The sequence below is a fragment of the Syngnathoides biaculeatus genome, chromosome 5 (assembly GCF_019802595.1).
Source record: "Syngnathoides biaculeatus isolate LvHL_M chromosome 5, ASM1980259v1, whole genome shotgun sequence".
NCBI classification, from domain to species: Eukaryota; Metazoa; Chordata; class Actinopteri; order Syngnathiformes; family Syngnathidae; genus Syngnathoides; species Syngnathoides biaculeatus.
The window spans coordinates 32,491,407-32,512,396 of record NC_084644.1 but is presented as its reverse complement, the minus strand read 5'-3'; the positions used below and the strand labels follow the sequence as shown (position 1 = coordinate 32,512,396).

General features: G+C 41.3%; 2 protein-coding genes across 3 annotated transcripts; both read left to right on the top strand.

Moving 5' to 3' along the window:
• Positions 1-665: 665 nt before the first annotated feature.
• On the top strand, positions 666-7,960 carry m6pr (mannose-6-phosphate receptor (cation dependent)). The gene is made up of 7 exons (XM_061819830.1): positions 666-958; positions 2,398-2,573; positions 2,641-2,810; positions 3,670-3,779; positions 5,451-5,581; positions 7,443-7,569; positions 7,650-7,960. Exons 1-7 carry the CDS (start codon positions 953-955, stop codon positions 7,770-7,772), a joined length of 843 nt encoding a protein of 280 aa, XP_061675814.1. The 5' UTR covers positions 666-952; the 3' UTR covers positions 7,773-7,960.
• A 987-nt stretch (positions 7,961-8,947) lies between these two features.
• On the top strand, positions 8,948-20,570 carry phc1 (polyhomeotic homolog 1). Of its 2 annotated transcripts, none has more exons than XM_061819722.1 (14): positions 8,948-9,106; positions 10,653-10,801; positions 10,874-10,984; positions 11,171-11,236; positions 11,317-11,460; positions 13,081-13,230; positions 14,221-14,907; positions 14,977-15,112; positions 16,037-16,197; positions 17,172-17,235; positions 17,348-17,435; positions 17,999-18,143; positions 19,251-19,479; positions 19,873-20,570. In XM_061819722.1, the coding sequence occupies exons 2-14, from the start codon at positions 10,661-10,663 to the stop codon at positions 20,022-20,024; spliced, it is 2,274 nt and encodes a 757-aa protein (XP_061675706.1). In that variant the 5' UTR covers positions 8,948-9,106; positions 10,653-10,660; the 3' UTR covers positions 20,025-20,570. The 2 variants fall into 2 exon arrangements, with proteins under 2 accessions (XP_061675706.1, XP_061675705.1); XM_061819721.1 differs by having other exon boundaries at positions 16,022-16,197.
• Positions 20,571-20,990: the final 420 nt, after the last annotated feature.

The window sequence follows — 20,990 nt, the reverse complement described above, 5'->3', positions numbered from 1 at the left end:
TTATAACACACTGCATTTAATAAAGTAACATTTTCCAATAACTGTAGTTGTCAAAGTACTTTAAATGCACCGCACTTTTCACTTTTACTTGAGTATTTATGTGAGGAAGGGTCAATACTTTTACTCCGTTACAATGATCGACATGCCGTTCGCTCTTTTATCATAATTATCGACATCTTTATTTTGCTAAGTGTGTCATAAAAGACGAGGAATTTGTATCCGGTAGTTGGAGCTGCTCTTGTACAACAGATAATATTTTCAAGACCAAGACATTGAGGAAAAACAGTTATTGACCAATAAAATGTCGCGAGTAATTACTATTACAGAAATACTAAATGGAATTTAATTATGCAATCTAAAAACTATACGCTTTTACTATTAAGGCGTTAAATCAGTTCTTTGTGATTACTTTTTTCATGTTTCCTTTTTTTTTTTTTTTTACAAATTTTTAATTAACTTCTTCATTAGTAAACACTGGGGTATTAACATGTTGCGACTCTTAGTTAGAACTCGGTTGAAAACTTATAGTGTCTGGGTTCCCCACATTGATCACTTCCCAGTATTAACTACAATACTGTATTTACAATCGTTTCACAGAAGCTTCCGGTCAGATGACTTGGTGCGCGACAATCTTGCGCTTTTCATTGGTGGCTTTTGTCACGTGTTGGAATGTGTGGTTTCACTTCCGCACTCTGTTCACCGTTTTCCCCTCGTATCACATTAGCCAACCGAATGACGTTTAAAACATTTCAAGAAAAGACATTATCTGCCTCGTAAAGCAACCAGGGCTTTTCGAAGCCTCCAATAATTATGTCATTGTTTTACGCAAGAACCAATGTGGAGCAACGCGTTTGTTAAGGTCAACCAGGAAGTGCGTTAACGCTGCATCTCTTGTACGCTTCAGTAACTAACTGGCTGCTTGGAGACGAAACTCCATCTTAAAGCTGAAATAATGCAGGTAAGTTGACAGCATGGCCTGAATACTGTTCAAATGAGAGTTTTGACCCCATTTGTTAAAGTGAACGTACAGTGCGCTTTGCCCACTTCGTGTTTGTTTACTAATTTTAAAATACGTGCACACGTACGTGGTGTGCTTGGATCCTTAAATAGTATTAAATTATTATTATTGTTGGGTTTTTTGGGGGGGCAAAATTAAAGTATTAATTTTCTTTATAAAATAATAATACGTAATCTCTAAAGCAGCTGTTGAAAGATCTTAAAATGTACAATTATTGTCCAAAGCTGTCCAAGAGTAAGTACTTTAAATTAGTACTTTATATAGCTGCGTAATGGTAAGGTACAGTTCCGTACTTTTCATGAAATAAATACTAACCACACACTGCAATTACTGTAAAATGTTTTTTTTTCTGTATTTTGTTTTTAGTCTAACCCAAATGACAAAATATTTCCTAAACATTTGGTAAATGAGAGGTAATAATCCTGTTGGAATTGGTCTTAAAAATAGTTACATTTGCGTTCAAGATTCCTGATCCCTACAAATAGACAGGAAATACACTATAGTATTACCATTATATACTATAGTCATACATAGATAATATTTATGGTTCATGTTTATTAGTTAAGCAAATTGCTATATTAGTGGTTCTTAAGCTTTTTATACCAAGTACCCGAAGCATCATAACCATCATTAAAATACAGTGGAGCAGAAAGGGTTAATGTTCATCACAAGATGCAGGTTTAGTCTTGAAAATTATAGTTACTGTTATTGTCAGCCAGTGTAACATTATGCACAATTTGAAAATTAACACTGCTCTTCCATACAGGCAAATGGAAAATAATGTATTGCACAGTAAAAGTTAAATAAAAATTGTACCAAAATAAATATTTAAGAAAAAATAGTTCGTAAAGAGTAAATGCAAATTTATTAAAAGTTAAAAGTTATTCTTAGTTAGGGAGTCTGTATAACACAAGTGGTATTCGTACAGCCACATTTTTAGGATTTACTAGATGATCTGACACAAAGTTTTGTATACTTTGTATATCATAATTAGCTGATTATTTTCTATTATGATTATTCGGTGACTAAGATGACCAAAATTAGATTGTCCATCCACCCATCCATCAATTTTCTAGTGTGCCTGTCCTCATAATTGCCATGTGAGAGCTGGAGCCTGTCCCAGTTTAACGGGACAAGGGGCATTGTAGTCCTTACTGAACCTAACACGCAAGTTTTGGGAATGCGGGAGGAAGCCAAGTACTTCTAGTAAAACCACTCAACATTCAAACTCCACACAGGAAGGGTAAAGTTTGCTTAGCTGAGGCTGAGATGCTTGTGAATATCTCCTGTCACATGAAATGAATACGTATCACTTCAATGCTTTACATGGGCGCTATGAAGTGACTGGATTTTTATATTTTTCGATTGTCATGTTACAGGTGTTGACGCATCCCACTGGAAGGTGTAGTCTCTTGGTGTGGACACTGATGGTTCAGTTGATCCTACGAGGGAGTGGAGTGTACGCCAACGACGCCACCAACAACTGCAAACTCAACTTTGAATCCGATTCGGAACGGAAAGTCCTCCAACGGATAGAGCCGCTCGGCCACAGGAAGTAAGTCGCTGCTCGGAAGATCCCGAGGAGTGTAGAAATTCACTAACTTAAATCTCTCTCTTTGTAGCTTTACAGCGGAGACCAAGATTGGAGAGGACAAGTACTCGTACGTGTTCCAGTTGTGCGGCGACGCAGGCGGTGTTCCTGGAGCCGGCGTCATTCAAGTGGAAGTCCAAAAAACAGAGAAGAAAGTCACTGTGATTGGCATGTACAATGCAACAGAAGTCATTGGAGGAAGTAAGTTAGTGTTCTCATACATTGTGTACATCCCATAATATTGTATGATATATTCCATCCATCCATTTTCTCTGCCGCTTATCCTCACGAGGGTTGCGGGGAGTGCTGGAGCCTATCCCAGCTGTCAACTGGCAGGAGGCGGGGTACACCCTGAACTGGTTGCCAGCCAATTGCAGGGCACATGGAGACAGACAACAGTCGCACTCACAATCACACTTCGGGGCCATTTAGAGTGTCCAATTAATGTTACATGTTTTTGGGATATGGGAGGAAACCGGAGTGCCCTGAGAAAACCCACGCAGACACGGGGAGAACATGCAAACTCCTCACAGGCGGGGCCAGGATCGAACCCGGGTCCTCAGAACTGTGAAGCCGACGCTTTTACCAGCTGAGCCACCGTGCCGCCTGTATGATATATTGTGACATTCTATTATGTATTAACCAGTCCTCTTGCTTTAGTTCCTATAATTCAGAATGGACAACACCCTCTGCGTATAAAATTGAAATACTTCCACCATGAAAAAAGTTATGTTTACATACAGACAATGATGTACAAATTTTTCATCCTTTACATTTGATTTAATTAAAAAAAAAATGGACTGGGTTAACGGCATTTTCATCCATTTTAATGAATTATTTGAGTGTTTTGAATTACAGCTGTTGTCAGGGAACAAAATGGGTTATAAATCAAGGCACCGCTGTATTTGGATATCTTACACCTTGATATCGGATTTAATACTATATATTATGTGTGTCAATTTTAAATTGTTTGGTTCGACTTTTCTGGCACCATGACTAATTTAAGCATGTGAATCACATGATGTTGTATTTTGACATTCCTCCATCCACTTCCTTGCAGGCGACTATGTGTGGTTGGTCTACGGCAATGGAGAAAAATACGACACCCACTGCTCCAAGGAACAGAGAAAAGCCTTTGTGATGATTTTTTGCAACCGGAATTTGGAACTGGTGAGTTGGTAGATTGAGAACACGGACAAGATTTGGAAGAAAAGGCAATGGGGGGTGGGAGTGAAGGTGTCTTTTCGTATCCCACACAATCACGCATCTACAATGGAACCTTAACAATTGAATCTGGGGTGCCATCAACATCAGATTTTGAATCAGAAGGAAATTGAATCAATCTGTATTAGTTAGCGTGCCGCCAAATGTTAACTGGCAGTACAGTAAAAATTATTTGGCCCACTTTTCTTTGCAGATTTTTTTTTTAAATTTGGCAACACTGGAAGGTTTGTGTGCATGGAGTGTCTTTTTAAGGTCATGCCACACCATTTTAATTGGATTCAAGTCTAAACTTCGACTAGACTACTCCAAAATCCTCTTTTTGTTTTGCTTAAGTCATTCAGAACATCACTTGCTGGAGTGTTTTGAATCATTGTCCTCCTGCAGAACCCAAGTCCACCCCAGCTCGAGGTCACGATCTGATAGCCGAACATTCTTCTTCAGTATTTTCTGGTAATGACCAGAATTCATAGTTCCTTCAATCACAGCAAGTCTGGGCAAAAGCAGCCCCAAACCGTCACACCTCCACCAACATGTTTCACTGTATGGTGTTGTTTTTTTTCTGAAATGCAGTTACACTAGGTCTAACAAGACATTCTCCAAAAAGTAGATAGAATGTTCTCCTGAATGTCTTGTAAATCATTTAGGTTTTTTGTTGGATTTTTGTTTTTTTTGTTGTCTTTTTTGCACAAGAAGAGCCTTAATGTTCTTTTTGGTCAGAAGTAGTTTTCAGCTTGGAACTCTGCCGTGGATACAGTTTTTGCCCGGGCTCTTCCTCATTGTTAAGTCGTGGACTCTGACCTCAACTGAGGTAAGGGAGGTCTGCAGTTCCCTAGATGATGTCATGGGTTCCTTTGTGGCCTGTGAGATAAAAGCTTGGTCACAGAACAGATTTAATTAATAAATCACCACACCACTGTATACTGCTCTGAGTAGCCAAGACAGAGGGGGGGTGGTGTCTTGGATCATTTCAATTTTGAATTTTATAACGTCATGAGCTTTAGACTTTGCGTTATCAGGCATGAGGATTTCGGCAAGTATGGTAACCGATCTTTCGGTTCCGTTGATTTTTGTCCTGGGAAACCATTTTTCGGTTCTCATTGATGATGCTCATGGGAACCGGTTTTTACATGTACTTTAGAATAAAGCCTTAGCAGGCATGAGCATTTTGTCTTTTACGCTTAGCAACCGACATGTTTGACTAGCATTTGAGTGACCCGGATATGAATAACTCGACCTTGCGCATGCGTAGCGCAGAAGCGGAAACCGGTGCTGTTTGTAAACCACACTGACAAAGCTGGGCATTTTAATCATTAAAAATAAAGGGGTTCGTATAGGTTCGTTTTATACAGATTGTTGTATTTCGTTGAGAACTTGTTTTACATTCCACACATGGGCGAATTTTATTAAAAGTAACCCCTGAGATCTGGGAAACGGACTTTCAGTTCCGTGTTTTCTCAGGCTGGGTAACGACACAGTAACGGAACGATCGTTTTCGTGAAATGCTCATCCCTGCGTTATACTTCCATTTATTCTTACACACTGCACTGTACTGCATTCGATTTTTTTTTTTTTTTTTTTTTTTAAACACGTGAGACTAAGCATATTCTTCTTTCCCAGGGCCAGTTAGAGGTTGTCCAGGAGAACAGGGAGCGGGAGCAGAACTGCTTCTACCAGTTCAAGTTGGAGTCTAGCGCCGTGTGCCCACCTCTAAAATACAAGTTCAGCGCCGGCTCCATTGTACTCATTGTGTGAGTATGTCGCAGGACGTGATGTCGGACACTCAACCGTAGAGGTGACAAATGTACTTTGTACTCAAATAGAAGTACAAATACTAAAAAAAAAAGTGTGGTATAGGTACTGATCTAACTTTACTTGTGTTACAGAAAAAAAAAAAAGGATAGAGTTAAATGAAAAAGGCACGGTCGATCAGCTGGAAAACATTGGCCTCACAGTTCTGAGGTCCTGGATTCAATCCCGGACCTGCCTCTGTGGAGTTTGCATGTTCTCCCCGTGCCTGGGTGCGTTTTCTTCGGGCACTCCGGTTTCCTCCCACATCCCAAAAACATGCAACATTAATTGTACACTCTAAATTGCCCTTAGGTGTGATTGTGAGTGCGGCTGTTGTTTGTCTCGATGTGCCCTGCGATTGGCTGACAACCAGTTCAGGGTGTACCACACCTCCTGCCCGTTGAGTGCTGGGATAGGCTCCAGCACTCCCCGAGACTCTTGTGGGGATAAGCGGCCAAGAAAATAGATGGATGGAGGAAATGAAAAAATGGAAAAGCACAAAAGTACAAATTAAAGAGACCTCAAGATCTCAACAACTTCTTTTTACATGACATTGTCTTTGGTGGAGGATGAAAAAATATGTATTTTGACAGAGTTTAAAAAGTAATGTAACAGGAGATATAAAATTTATACACACCCTTCTATTTATATGCCAGGTTATTGTGATCCGAAAAAAAAAAACAAGACCAAGATAAATTACCGTAATTTCCATCCTACAAGCCGCAACTTTTTTGACACACTTTCAACCTTGGGGATTATGCGGTGATGCGGCTAATTTGTGTATTTTTTTAAGGGCCGCATGGAAAAGGTAAGAGTGAGAGTGGTGGAATATATGTGGCAAGGAATTGACTTTTACCGGCCCTGTTTGCGTTGTGCTCGCCTGTTGGTGCTGTGTTACTTACGTGTCTCAGTGATATTTACCGGTAAGTTTTATTTTAACCGGCCCTGTTAGCGGTAGTGGCCGTTTCTGTGTACCGTCTTTCTTTGTAAATATCTCGTGTTTCAATGTACTGCGTATGTACTGTATGTACCAAATGGTGTTTCCTTTGCAAATGTACTCTGTGAGGCTTGTAACCAGGTGCGCTCTGTAGGCCAGGAATTACCGTGCCGTATTTCAAAACTTTCTTCCACTATTGATGTGACCTATAGCATATACAACTTAATTGGGGGGAAAAAAACTTTTCAAGAGGCAAAGTAAAAGTAAACTGAAGTCATGTGGTTTTAGATATGTGCACACCCATCACATTTTCCCAAAGGGTTGGTGGATTTTGTGTAGGTCTGATTAAATCAAGGTTGGACTTTGTGGCCTCAATTCCAAAAGCTGTTTGGTGCAAACACAAAACTGCTGATCACCAAAAGGACGTTACCTTGAGTATGTTTTGGGGATGTTTTTCTTTAGCTGGACCTTAGTGGTGGAAGGAATTATGAACAGTTCTGAAGGAAAACTTACTAGAAAAGCGAGACTACTCAGAGCCACTTCAAATAGTGGAAGGTGTCTTTTGGACTCGCATTTAATGACTTTGCATGTCATTGGTTGATTCTATTTACAGCCACGTCTTATGTTATAAAGTGTGCACACTTCTGCAACCACATTGTCTCATTTCTTACTTCCTCTCCCGAAAGATTAAAAATAAACAATCATTAGCAGTTCATAGTGTAACAACGATGGTGGAAATCATTTTGAAATGATTTATCGTGGTCTCATTTTTGTGAATCACAAAAACCTAGCATTTAAACAGGGGTGTGTACACTTGTTATATCAACTGTAAGTACACCACCGCTTTCCCCAGGGCAATAATAAAATCTCATCTATTCTTCCAGCGCGTTCTGCCTTGTAGCCGTTTACCTGATTGGAGGTTTCCTCTACCAGCGGCTCATCGTGGGGGCCAAAGGAATAGAGCAGTTCCCCAACTACGCTTTCTGGGCGGAGGTCGGCAATCTCTCGGCAGTAAGTCCAACCGCGCCGTGGACGTCGGCACCTCAACTACTTTTAATTCACTAATGTGCTGTACATAATTCGCCCAACAGGACGGTTGTGACTTTGTGTGCCGCTCACGGGATCGAGAGGAGGCCTCGGCTTACAGGGGAGTGTCTACGGAGCCTCTGGACGAGGAGCCAGAAGAGCGAGATGACCACTTATTACCGATGTGACCCCGCATCAATCAGTTTTTCCACTGTGACTTTTTCTGACAGCTTTGATGAAAGTGCTCGTAGGCAATCTCAGTTATTGTACCGGTTTGAGTGTGCGTTCATACGGCGTGCAGACGTGTACCTCGTTCACTTGTTTGATGGTAAACAAATGAGAAATTCATAAAGGAGAAGTGAGGTTTCTTATGAAATCCCGTTTGGTTTCTGTTTAACCTGATACGGTATATTGTGCTCTTTTTTTTTTTCCTGCTAATGTCAGAGAATGTCATATTTAGATTATGAAATGCTGCTGCTCCTTTAATAATTTTAGTTTAAGACCGGTTACATAATGTGAATGTCTAATTTTAGCTGAGGCTGTGTTTAGATGTTCGCACCGATCTTTTGACACTCATTCTTACAAGTCACAAACTGTTACAGTTAGTATACAAGCGACAAATTTGATGTGTGAATGGACCCCCCCCAAGAAAAAAAGAAATCTAAATCTTTTCCTTTTACATCTCTTCTCTGAAAGCAAATATGCATAGATGTAAAACGTAGGAAAATAGATAATAAATTCACTTTCACTGGAAATGACCAAAGGTGAAAGAAAAAGCTAAAAATGAAATGGAAATGGACTATCTTTTGGCATGAATCCAATTTAAATTTTAACTTCAACACTTGCCCTCTGTTTTACACGCTATACATTTGTGAATATGTCTGTTTAAAAATTAGCTTTAAGAACTTCTGAAAATGTTCTGAATTTTCAGGTTATTACATTATACTCGGCATCAATCCCATGTGTTGTGTTCATGTTACTGTTAATTAATCTATGGAATTACTCGATCAAAAAATGTTGACATTTGTGAACAACAACCCCATAGTTGGGAAGGATGGGTTCTACAAGTCACAACAGTTAATTAATTCTAATTTTTGTGATTCAAATCTGTGTAGACATTTTCTGTCTGCAGTGGTGTTTGAATTAAAAACCGTTTGTGCTCATTGCTTTTTAGCAGTGATTCCAGGTGACTACAGTTGAATTGAGGTGTTATAAACCTTTTAAAATCAAACAACAAAAATGAGATTATTGTTCGGTGAGAAAAGAAGAGGATTCGTGTTAGTTCAAAGACTGTCCAGGCTTTTCTTTTCTAGCGTCCAATAGGTGGCGGCATTGTGTGGTAAAGCCATTCACCTAGCTCCAAAAATTCAACCGAGGAAGAAGAAAAATAAATCGACCTGTTGGGGGCGGAGTATTGTCTTTTCGCTGCCAAAAAGCCGATAAAAGGCTTTCGGCGTCTGCAACCAGGATATTATACATTCCTGAAAATAGGAGTGAAGTAACACATGAACCAAGAAAAGAGGTAAAGACCCAAGCACGCCTATTTGAGACACCAGATGATGACTTCTTGCATGTATAGTCGTCATGTAGCGTCAGTTGCTAGCTAGCTTCTAGCACCAAGGAGCGAATTGTCTTGGGTTAAACTTTCGCTTTGACCCAGAAACTACCGCATCCTTGTGGTCATGTTAAATCGCTTCACGGGGTGTACATCACTGTGTTTGGAGTCATTCCCAGCCAAATGTATTGTTAGCTTGCTAGCACCCTGGCTCGCCAGCTATTTAGCCATACCAACTAATTACTGTATTCTCTCTCTCTCTCGCTTTCTGTCTTTTCCTCGCTCTCGCTTTCCGCTAACGTATTTTATAATGTAACGTGTTTTGGGGGTAGAGAGAGAGCTAAGGTCATTGCCGTGAAATGCGATCGAGGTTACTCCACTCACTGACTCTGTTGCCTGCTGTGGTTTACGAGCACTGTTAAGTGATGGGCATCTGCTTTTAAAAAGTAAGTCCCGCCAGTTCTGTGGGGGCAGTGCGACGTCAGCACGAAAAAGACGCTCAAAAAATCTTTTCAATATGTTGTACACGACAACAGGATTTTTTAATAAATGAGTCACGCACTTTGGCCCATGCAGACTTCCCAAAAACATTTCTTTACTTGTCACTGTTCTGTGTGCTTTTCGCGAAGTTGCATTTCTCTATCAAAAAGATAAACGGCCAAATTCACAACGGTGTTGCGGGTCCACATCCATCAACATTCCAGTCTGTCACTGTTACAATATCAGCTCAGTGGGGACTTCCCTGACAACATTGAAGCTGGCCACTGGTGAGGGCAATTCTCATCATGTTAGAATATGAACAGTGTGATGGAACGGACTATTTAAATACGAATTTTAACTGGACCAAGAATTGTGTTGGTTGATTTCTGGATAACTTTTGTACATTTTGCCATTCAGCTTCTTGTTACAGCAAGTACTGAGACACTGCACAGTTGGACAAGTGAATTCAAACCTTGACAGAATTTAAAATTAAATTCACTGTTAAACAGAGCAGTGCAATATTGGCGAAATGAATACAATAAAACACACATATGCATTGGCTACATAAATACTGTTTAAAATATCTTGGAGTGCAACCCCTTTTCAAGGAATGTAATGCAAAGAATTTCAATTAATACATCACTGTTCATTTGGTAACAATCAAGTATGCCCACTATTTATACACTAAAAGTATTCCTAACTGGAGGGAAAAAGTTACAGGATTTCCTCCAGTGGAAAGGTAAATCTGATTTAAATAATAGAGGATTATATTGTACAATATTTCTACTATATATGTATGTATAATGTTATATTGCATAGCTCTACCTGTACAAAGTCACACTGCATTTGAAGTTCATTTTCTTACTCATTTTTATGTCAAAAGTGCTCAAGTCTGTTTATTTTCCCGCCATTGTGAATACAGCAGGAAGTTAACCAGAAACTAACTTACCGGTCACTCGTGAGCTCTGAAGGCATATATCCCAAATGTTATGTGATGAGTGCACTGTATTTTAACACTGCTCACTGTTCCAAGCTGCCAACATGGATGCAAGTGAGGACCAAAACACCAGCACCAGCACAAACAACACCACCACGACCACCAATGGAAACCCTCAAACCAGCAGAACCTCCCGCCCACCGCAGATTGCCCACATGTCTCTATATGAGCGACAGGCCGTGCAGGCGAGTGACCTCGTTCACTGGCAATGCCAAATGCATGTTTACAATCTGCTCTGACCGTGTGCTTGTTTTTAGGCACTTCAAGCCTTGCAGCGACAGCCAAATGCGGCGCAGTACTTCCAGCAACTCATGCTTCAGCAACAGATCAGCAATGCTCAACTTCACAACCTAGCAGCTGTGCAACAGGTAGGAATAGTACATCATAAGTACGGCAGAAACTGAGCGTGCCCTCTTGTGCCGCGTGACCATGTATTCTCATGCTCCATTTTTAACCTTGAAATGTATTTATGATCCATTGTAAACAAAGGACCCTTGAGAAAAAAAGATGTGCAAAAAAAGAACTTTTATAATGTTTCTATTTTTTTCTATCAGGCTACACTTGCAGCAAGTCGCCAATCTAACACCCCGAGTAGCAGCATCTCACAGGCCACCACCACTGTAAGGTTTATTTTTATTGATCAGTTGCATTGCAGTATTACTTATTTGGAAAAAAAAAATGTGTGATTATTTTCTCCCAGGTGAACCTCAGTACCACTTCGGCAGGGGGAACTGCAGTGACGCCTCGTCCCCACGGGCCAGTCACCTCCGCGACAACGACCACCCTCAGCCAGTCAGTGTTGTTGGGGGGGAACCCTCCAGGACAGGGGCAGATGTATCTTAGGGTGAGTTCCCTCAAAGCGTGACATGTGGTCAAATGGACATCATGCCCTAATTCAGGGGTGCCCAATGCGTTGATTGTGATCGCTAAGGCAGTTTTGGTCAATCGTGTGATCACGTGCAAAAAAAAGACATCACTTTATCATCCATCTCGATGCTTGATTCAGGTTTGGCCAATATATTGATCGAGCTGATCGATTGACTGATAGTTCGACCAATCCTAGCCTCTTCTGACGTGTCACTGCGCATCTGTTCATAAAGGCGTGTTCTAGCAGGCTGGCCTCCTATAGAGCTCGTGCACGTGACGTCACCATTTTCACAGCGCCATATTGCCGGTCAAACAGAGTTGCTCGACACTGCGGCAGACATTGAACCGGAGGAGAATATTTACAATACCCGAGACCTGTTGTGCTGTTGGTTGTCACAAGAGACAAGAAAGATATTCAAAGCGATCATTCTATGGAATACCAACTGAAAAGATCAGAAAATATCGATGGATTTCGGCAATTAAACATGATAGATGGTGCCCAACCAAAATACACACACACTTGTGTAGCGATCGCTTCATTTCAGGTAGGAGATATTCTTCTCAATCTCAAATTACCAAGAAGTATTTATAATGCCAAATTGGCTCATTTAAGAACAATGCATATTAAAAAAAAAAACTGTCACGGTGGTTAAGTGTGCCCGCAATCGCTTCCGTGTACGTTCGGTGGAGATGACTCTGTCGTCTTACTTTTTTTTTTTCCATTCATAGTTAATGAATGAGAGTTTGTGTAAAACCAGGGGTCATTTATTTAAATATTGGTATTTGTATTGAATGTTAGCTTAAAAGATCGATGGATTCCGACAAAAGTTAACGTGTCGCCGTTGACACATCCGCGTTCACGAGCCAAAAACCTGTCGTCTTTTTTTTCCAATCATAGTTAATGAATGAAAGGAAGTATTTGTATGCATCCAGACTTTTTATACGCTTTCAAACTTTTCCGTGCAAATCTCGACGACTTACTCACCAGATCCATGTGTAGATCCAGTTGTCCAAGACAAGCGGAAGCGAATTAACAGTCCAATTTCTTATCGCGAAAACATCGACTTCGGCATTAAATACGTGTCCTCTATGACGAGTTTATCGAATTTTTCCACGTACCTTTGTTTATTTTCACCATCGGTATCGGACAAGACTCTTGGCGCCGTGCTATAAGACATATTTTTGTGTGGTCTCCAACTGACTTAGCATTGAACAATGCTTTACTCGACCAGCAATATGGCAATATAAACAAAAAATTTTATGACAGAGGTGCATGAGCTCTACTTACCGTCTGTCTCTTGCTTTTTCCACGGCCGTTGTAGCCATAACCACCACCACCCCACACCCAGATCGCGAGAGCTAGCTGCTTGAAAAGTAGATCTTGGGGCAAAAAAGTGTGAGCACCCCTCCCCTAATCAAACGGGACTACACAGCTGACGAGTGACTAGAAACATGATGAGAAAATGATCTTTTATGTTTTTGAAGCATCGGAGAGGAAAAAGTGAAGTTTTATAGCAGATGGATTTTCATCTATTCTTCATGATAAATGCTCGTTCCGTCCTTGTATTTATCTCAACTGTTTCCATGTGGGCTTCAGGTGAACCGTTCTCTCAGGGCTCCGCTGGCCTCTCAGCTCATCTTCATGCCAGGCGGCACAGCAACAGCTACTGTCGCCACAGTGGCCCAGACCCAGCAGCAACAGACTGAAGCCCCTACTTCAGCCAGCGCTCAGTCCGATAACGATCAGGTTGGTTTAACGGGCTACTTTAGAACATAACGTCAGCCTCACGGCGTTGTCAGAGTGCAACTTTAAGACCAAGTGATTCATTGTAGTACACAACAAATTGTCACTTGGAAATTTGGGAGGTGAAAAAAAGTATTGGAAGATCACAATTTAATAGGTCTATGACATGCTTTTGTCTAAATACCCCATAAGTTATTAAGTCCACAACCATAGCATACTTTCCACCCCATGTTTAGCTCCGCATAAATCAGTCCATTTTGAGGGAAATGTCATGAAAATTAGCCACTGCTTTTACCATACCCGTGTAGTAAAGGCTGGGCCGTTGAAGTACGCTTTTGCTTTAGCATGCTGACCAGGGGTGGAGCTGGGGGGGCTGGGACAGAGCAAGCGGCAACTTGTACGGAAGCCATTCCAGGACCTTGAAATGCTTTTTTACGAAGTCCCTCCTTCGTTGTCTGGGCAGCGTGTTTCAGAACAGAAGCGCCTCTTAAAGAAGAAGTTACTGGTCTGTCAGAATGGGAAATTTTACCTGTTTATGTGACCAATTACCTATTTTCCACCATAATTTGCTAATAAATTATTTGAAAATCAGACTGTCATTTTCCTGATTTTTTTTTTTTTTTTTTTTAATACTCATTTTGTCTCTTAGATGTAAAAATATTTATGATGAAATCTGCAGGTGGGAAATCTTGGAAAATTGGTGGTTGACTAACTACTCTTTTAGCCTGACTGTAGTTCAGCATGGTTTTTGGCCAGTGTTCTCTGAGTCTAAACTGAGTTTGCAAAGTCACAAAACCAGCTATGTGGCTTTGGAGACTTTTTAGTTTGAAATATCTTTCGGTTTGTTCTGACTGTTGGCGAAAGCTTGTGAACATTTCAATCAAAAGCTTTAGGGAAAAAATGAATCACTTTTGTATATTTTTCCAATGCACTTGACATGTCTTAACCTTGCAGCAGGGAGAATGTTATTAACGCTGTTCTTTATTCTCCCAGGTGCAGAATTTGGCCTTACACTGTGCATCCACTCCAAGAGGGGTCGCCATCAAGTCCGAGCTCCCCGAGAGGAAAGACCCTGGCAACTTTCCTGTCAGTCAGCAGCAGCAAGTTCAACCTCAGTCGCAACCGGCCAAATCGCCGGGCAACTCGATGGCCATCAAAGGCTCCAACCAGCCCGCAATGAGCGTCCCTCCTCCCGGTTCCTCGGTGGCCTCCTCCGCTTCCTCGTCTCCGGCGCTCCCACTTTCCCAGCTGCTCCTTTCGCCCTCAGCTGCCCCCGTCATCCTGGTGCCCACCTCCAACGTGCCTACCTCCTCTCAGGGCTACTCCATTGGCTCGGTCGCCCCTAAAGCCAACGTCAACACGCAGACCCTGGTGGTGCAACCCCTCCAGCAGGCCAACGCCGCCGCCGATAAAGGACCTGTGCCCATCCAGCCCAAGACGGCGCAGGGACACCGTTTACCTGTGCAGGTGTCTCCGCGGCAGCCACTTCCTATTCTCCCAGCCCCACCCAGCAATAACCAGGCGGCCCACAATCCCCCACATATCCCTGTGCAGCTGGTTGGGGCAAGGCAGTGCATAGGGGGAAGCGTGCAGGCCGTGGCCCTGGCGCAGGTGCGAAACGTCACCACCCAAGAAAATGTTAACGCTAACGCTGCCTCACACAATACTTCTACAACTTTGGTAAGAGTAGTCATAATTGTTTTTGCGAGTAGGGTTGGGCATTGGCTTTAAATAAACTTGTTCTGCTAGAATAAGTCTGCCAATGGGTCCCTGAAGAGGAAGTCTGACTGCGATGCACCCAACGAAACGACTGCAGGATCTTCTGAAACTGTTTCGATGAAAGATGCTGCTCCGGCTTTAACTCCAGCATCGACGAAGGAGCCAGGTACATTTACAAATCATAGAATGCTAGCGTTATTCATTGAGGTGCGTTTAGTACACAAATTTGATGAAAAAAAAAAAGTTGAAGAAAAATTTCTGCCGAGGAACTTTGCAGGGTTCATTTTTCTTCACAGACTTGTAAAAAATAATTTAGCACGATAGCGTCGAGCCAGGAGATAAGAGCCCATTAAGTCAGACAATGTCCAAAATTTGGGATCCTTTCATGGGTACTGGTAAATAATATGAAGTGCAACTAGTACCACAACCATGTCCAAGATCACAAATATAAGGTAACGTGTCGCTTGCCTAATTTAACGTAGACTACGAACACTAGTCTGAACGTACTGTAATGCTCTGGCCCAGAAAGCGGAAAGCAGAAAGAAAACAAACTTGTAATAAGCACATTTATTCGTATGTTGCCAATGTCCACAACTCACGCAGAAGTGAACAGCCAGCCAACTGTACACTCTCATTTGCTGCAAGCCCACATCACTCACCTCCGCCCTCTTATTGAAAACCCTGCACACTCTGTTACAGATGCTGCAGCAGATTATAGGCATGGCGACCCCAAGTGAGCAAAAAGTATCTCTGCAAATGAAATATAATTTGTTGCTCTTTTATGATGGTGTATAGTTGCATAATCAAATTTGATCTGAGTAATCAATTTGATCATCGGTGGAATCCTTGATTCTAAAAATATTTGATAGCTGCAGCTGAAATTCCATTTTTGGCTGAAATTCTATTTGAACTAAACTTGACTTCTAAACCTTTGAATGCACATTTCCAACTGTCAAATATTTTGATTCAAAAAATCGGATTTTGGGACACGGGGGGATAATTATAATAACATTTTTAAGGGTGATGTCGCCCACTGGAAAAAGATGATGGATCTTCCTTTTTTTTTCTTTACCAGCTCCTCTTCCCCCAGCTTCCTCGTTGCCACCCAACCCATCCTTGCCTCTGCCACTGTCGAGGGTGGGCCATGGCGACAAAGAGCGGGCGCCGCTCCCCCAGGCGGTGGTCAAACCTCAAGTCCTCACGCACCTCATCGAGGGCTTCGTCATCCAGGAGGGAGCCGAGCCTTTTCCCGTAAGAGTTAATCATTTGATGCTTTGTTCATAGAATTATCTACTGTAATTTCTGGCCTACTAGTGTGACTTTTTACACACGCTTTCAACCGTGCGGTTTATGCGGTGATGCGGCTAATTTGTGCATTTTTTTTCTAAAGGCCGCAAGGGGGGCACTCGAGCAGAAAAGGTAAAAATGAGACCAGTGGAATATATGTGCTGAGGAAGTGACTTTTACCGTCCCTGTTTTCACCGCACGAGCGGTAGCGCTTTGCTAGCGTGTTGCTGCTGTGTTACTGGCAAATCTCAGTGATATCTACCAATAGGTTTTATTTTAACCGGCCCTATTAGCATTAGCGCTAGCGTTAACGCAGCGCTAGAATTAGCACTAGCGTTCGCGCGGTACTAGCGTCAGAGTTAAACTCTTTCTGTGTACCGTCTTTGTAAATATCTCGTGTTTCGATGTGGGAACTTGAGGCTTTTACACAGCTGTGCCGTATGTATGTACCAAATGATATTTCCATTACAAATGTACTTGGTGAGCATTGTAACCAGTATTACAGTAATTTTAAAAAGAGCTGGTGCGCAACTATCTCGCATATCCTTTTAGCTGAATTTATTTTAATGAGTTGCTATTTCACCAGAATATCAGCGTTGATAATGAAGACTGTAAAAATACAGTGTTCAGTTAAGTGACAAACAACTGCAGCTCCACATCATAAAATGGGAGGCTGTAAGTCGAAAAAGCCACTCAGGTCAACAATGCACCCACCCACTCTTCACTCCTCATTAGCTTAGAAGTAAAGGCTACAAAATAATAATTTCTGCCACATAAACAGCAGGATACCTAAATAATTTTTCCCCCAGGACTGATTTTAATCTCTTTTTAAATGTTTAGGAGGATGTTTTTTTAGGTGCTGTATGGAGCGTGATTAATGCTGAAGCCTTGGCGGAGCTCTGCACAATCTTGAGCATTTTCTGTCTTTTATTTGAAAGGTTGCTGGACTCCTTAAAGATCGTGACTTTGCCCTGGGTGCCCGTGTAGAGAATGGCCCACCGAGTAAGTGTTGGAACGCTAACACGCGCTTAGCGTCTGCATGCATGTTATAAGTGACAGACAGATGTTCTCTCAATATCCTGATTTGAGGTCAACCCCACCCCTTTTCTTCCAGTGTTGAAATGTGAGTACTGCTTAAGCCTGGCACCAGCCAGCCAGTTCAAAGGAACAAAGAGATTCTGCACCAACACCTGCGCTAAGAGGTACGCCACTATTGTCATTTACATGGCATGCACACAAACAAATCCTTTTACACCTGTCATTAACTGTCTGATTGATTGTTGTGTAAATAGTGTCCCCCTTTCACTTGTTTTTTTTAACAAACCACATACAATCATTCTCTTATATGCAAGAATGTAAGCTAGAAGGTGTGCAGACGAGTGAGTGAAACAGCATTTATACACAAAAAATGGATAGACGATCAATCTGGGATGTAGCTTGTCAATGTACTTGAGTAAATGATCCCTGTTCATACCGTCAAAAGATGAGATAACACTCTAACCGCAGACAAACGCGTTTGGTAAGTCAGCAGTCTGTTTACACACTACTCTTTATGTCACAAACTTGATTTAATCGTTTGGCAGATGGATTGTATCATTATGTGATCATAATACAATTTGACCCTCGCCACAATTGGTTTGCAGCTGCACCCGAGTGTGATGAAATGACTTTGGGAAATGAATTTACCCCGTGGCCACATAAGTTATATACCTAAAAGTGTCAAGGGTTCTGATTCCGACGTGGAATGTCTTTCCGGTATCAACAGGTACAATGTAAGCTGCAGCCAACACTACAAGTCAAGCAGAGGAATCGCCATCACCCCAGCCAAGAGCGCCCCCAGGCGGCGCGGACCCCCTCGACGCAACAAATCCAGTAGCAACAAGTTGTCCACGCGGCATCGAAACGTCAAGGTAACAAATAATTCACATTTATAAAAATGAAAAAAAGTTAAGTACATTGGAAGACCTTCCTTTCATCCACCCCCCAAATGTGGTTAATCATTAATTTTAAATTTATTTTTTAGTTGATCTCATTAAATCAGTGAAATACATTTATGGCTCAGTTATTCCTAATCAAAGTAAAACAAAATAAGCATGATGTGTTTTATTAAAGTTAACTATTTTACCAAATACAAAAGCAGCTGTAAAATCTTCTTAAATCTGCTATTTTATGATACAGCAGACCCCTGTTGTGCGTGGGGGGTACTGGAACCAAACTGGACTGTGAAGAGCAAAAATCTCTGAATAACTGACATGCATCTTAATAAATAAAAAATAATAATACTACTTTTAACCTCACAAAAATAAATAAATAAGTGGGGCTAAACTACCAACAAGCATTTGCAGTTTAAAAAACCCACCCAAAAAAATACAATACTGTCAAACACAATAAGGAAGAAAACATCTGCAAATAGATGTGTCACGATTGCCAAACAGCGACTATCTGGCGGGCTCACTTAAACAAATAAATACATTTTTAAAAAATGGTCTATGATCCAAAATAAGCAAGCAATACATATATCTTAGTTGAAAATATTTTTTTATTTGTTTTTTCTTAACTAATCTGCTATTTTGTGATGAGCATGATTGATTAAAATAAGCAATTTTACATTTTTGAAAAATAGTAAAATAGTTAAATAATAGGACAATAAAATAATCACATTTTGTAATAAATAATATTGCTATGTAAGTGTTTTAAATGTAAATGCTACTACTTTTGAAATCAACTATTTCACATATTTAATACAGAGATGTAATTTTTCAACATTGTTATATCATTAAATTTACTAATGGCCTGGTCCATATTGTCCGTTTTTAAAAATCAAACATTGGCTTAATTGTCATCGCCAGTGGTGGAAGAGCATTTGATTATTTGGCTTGCCACTATATGTCCCCAACGTAGATAATGAACAAGGACGCATAATGATTATCTGACCAATGAAATGAATCGCCACATGCGATGATCTGAACGGTGTCGAGTTTGCCCTGAATCCCTCGCTCCTCATCTGGATCTTTCAGCGCCGCTCGGACTCCAGCCACTCAGAGGAAGCGTCCAGTGATGGCGACGAGGAGGAAGTGGAGGACATCCCTTCCCTCTCCCCCAGCTCCTCCCACTCACACAACAACGCTCCCCAGTCGGACGCCTCGGCTCCCGGGAGCCTCCCCATGGAGACGGCCGGCTTCCTGTCGGCAACTCCCGCCCAATGGAGCGTAGACGAAGTGTGCAGGTTCATCTCGTCGCTTCAAGGTGACCCTATTCACATTTTGACATTAAAAATTGCCATTTGTTTTGTTTGTGTGCCCCTCTCCCCCCTACCCCAATCCCCCAATTAATACCTCACCAGTCCTCCATATTTGAATTCAGCAATGGCAGTGACAGTGGGGGAGAATCTCTGTATTTAGTTGTATTTAATACGTATAACCGTAAATGAGCGGCTGGAGCTATCCAATATTTTTAGAATCAAGTACTTGACCGTTTTGCATTTTTTTAAATAATTTTCCAGTGTATTGTATTTATGCTTTTTTTTCATACACTATATTTTGTGTGTATTTAATACGTATAACCGTAAATGAGGCGCTGTAGATATCCAATATTTTTAGAATCAAGTACTTGACCGAAATCCCCGCGTGTCGTTTGCAGGCTGCGAGGAGCTGGCCGCTCACTTCCTGTCGCAGGAAATCGACGGGCAGGCTCTGCTTCTCCTCCGCGAGGACCATCTCATCTCCACCATGAACATCAAGCTGGGTCCTGCCCTCAAAATCTGCGCCTCCATTAACAGCCTGCGCGAGTGACCAGTCGTTTACGCGTTGTCCACAGTGTTATTTTGGGATGTTGACGCAACACTATGATTGACAGTTTACATTTTGGACCTTGAATGTGCAAAAACATGTTGGGGCTTTTTGGGGGGTCTGTAGTATGCGTGATGACATTTACCATGTTAACTACTCAAACCCAGTAGTGAGAAATAGTCTTTTGACTTGTTTTTATACTCTCATGTCAAGTGGTAGCAAGGTTATCTACACAAAAGACATGATGCCTTCTTGTGATATTTAACAAGGTGCTATTTTTTTTTTTGTTTTAGGGAGGGGGGGGAGAAATGGTTTCTAAAGTATACTTTTGTATTTTTCACGTCAACTTTTCAGAGCTATTACCAATTTAGGAGGTGTGCTAGAAAAGCTCCAGGACTGGTGTCACAACATATGAGTTTCGTTTCATTTCATTGGCCATGCTCGTTAATCGGAACACTCCAATGATAGTTTCCCCATTGAAATGAATAAAAATTCCATTAATCTGTTACAGCCCCCCCCCCCAAAAAAAATAAATTAATAAGAATTTTACTTATTATTGTACTTTATTAAGGACAAAGTTATGAACACTGACCAAAAAAATGTAAAGAATTAAACCATTTGCTCAAATTTCCCTTGCTGTAAGTGCGACACTGATACTGTTTACCAATCAATGGCGTTTTGTTAGCATTTGGATGAACTGACTTACCGAAAGCAAAGCTACGTGGTTTGAAATTTTGTGTATAATTCTGCTAGGGGGGCAGTAAACTTGACCCCCCCTCCCCACCCCAGTTCACTGCTTGTGAAGTCGAGTTCACTGCCGTCGTACGTTGCTCATATTTCATTTTTACTCGCTAGTCAAAACAAAAGTGTTGAGTGGACAGCTCCAATCTTGAAAATTTTTAAAAAGTGAGTGACTCGTATCGCTGCAACATTGTATATTCAAATACAAACTTTAAAAAAAAAAAAAAG

Excerpts from the sequence above, each read along its gene's own strand:
- phc1 (XM_061819721.1), top strand. The coding sequence starts at position 10,661 with ATGGATGCAAGTGAGGACCAAAACACCAGCACCAGCACAAACAACACC. Across the intron at positions 10,985-11,170 it reads ACCTAGCAGCTGTGCAACAG|GCTACACTTGCAGCAAGTCG; the intron begins GTAGGAATAGTA and ends TTTTTCTATCAG. Across the intron at positions 13,231-14,220 it reads CTCAGTCCGATAACGATCAG|GTGCAGAATTTGGCCTTACA; the intron begins GTTGGTTTAACG and ends TTATTCTCCCAG.
- m6pr (XM_061819830.1), top strand. Across the intron at positions 5,582-7,442 it reads GGCTCCATTGTACTCATTGT|CGCGTTCTGCCTTGTAGCCG; the intron begins GTGAGTATGTCG and ends CTATTCTTCCAG. Across the intron at positions 7,570-7,649 it reads AGGTCGGCAATCTCTCGGCA|GACGGTTGTGACTTTGTGTG; the intron begins GTAAGTCCAACC and ends TTCGCCCAACAG.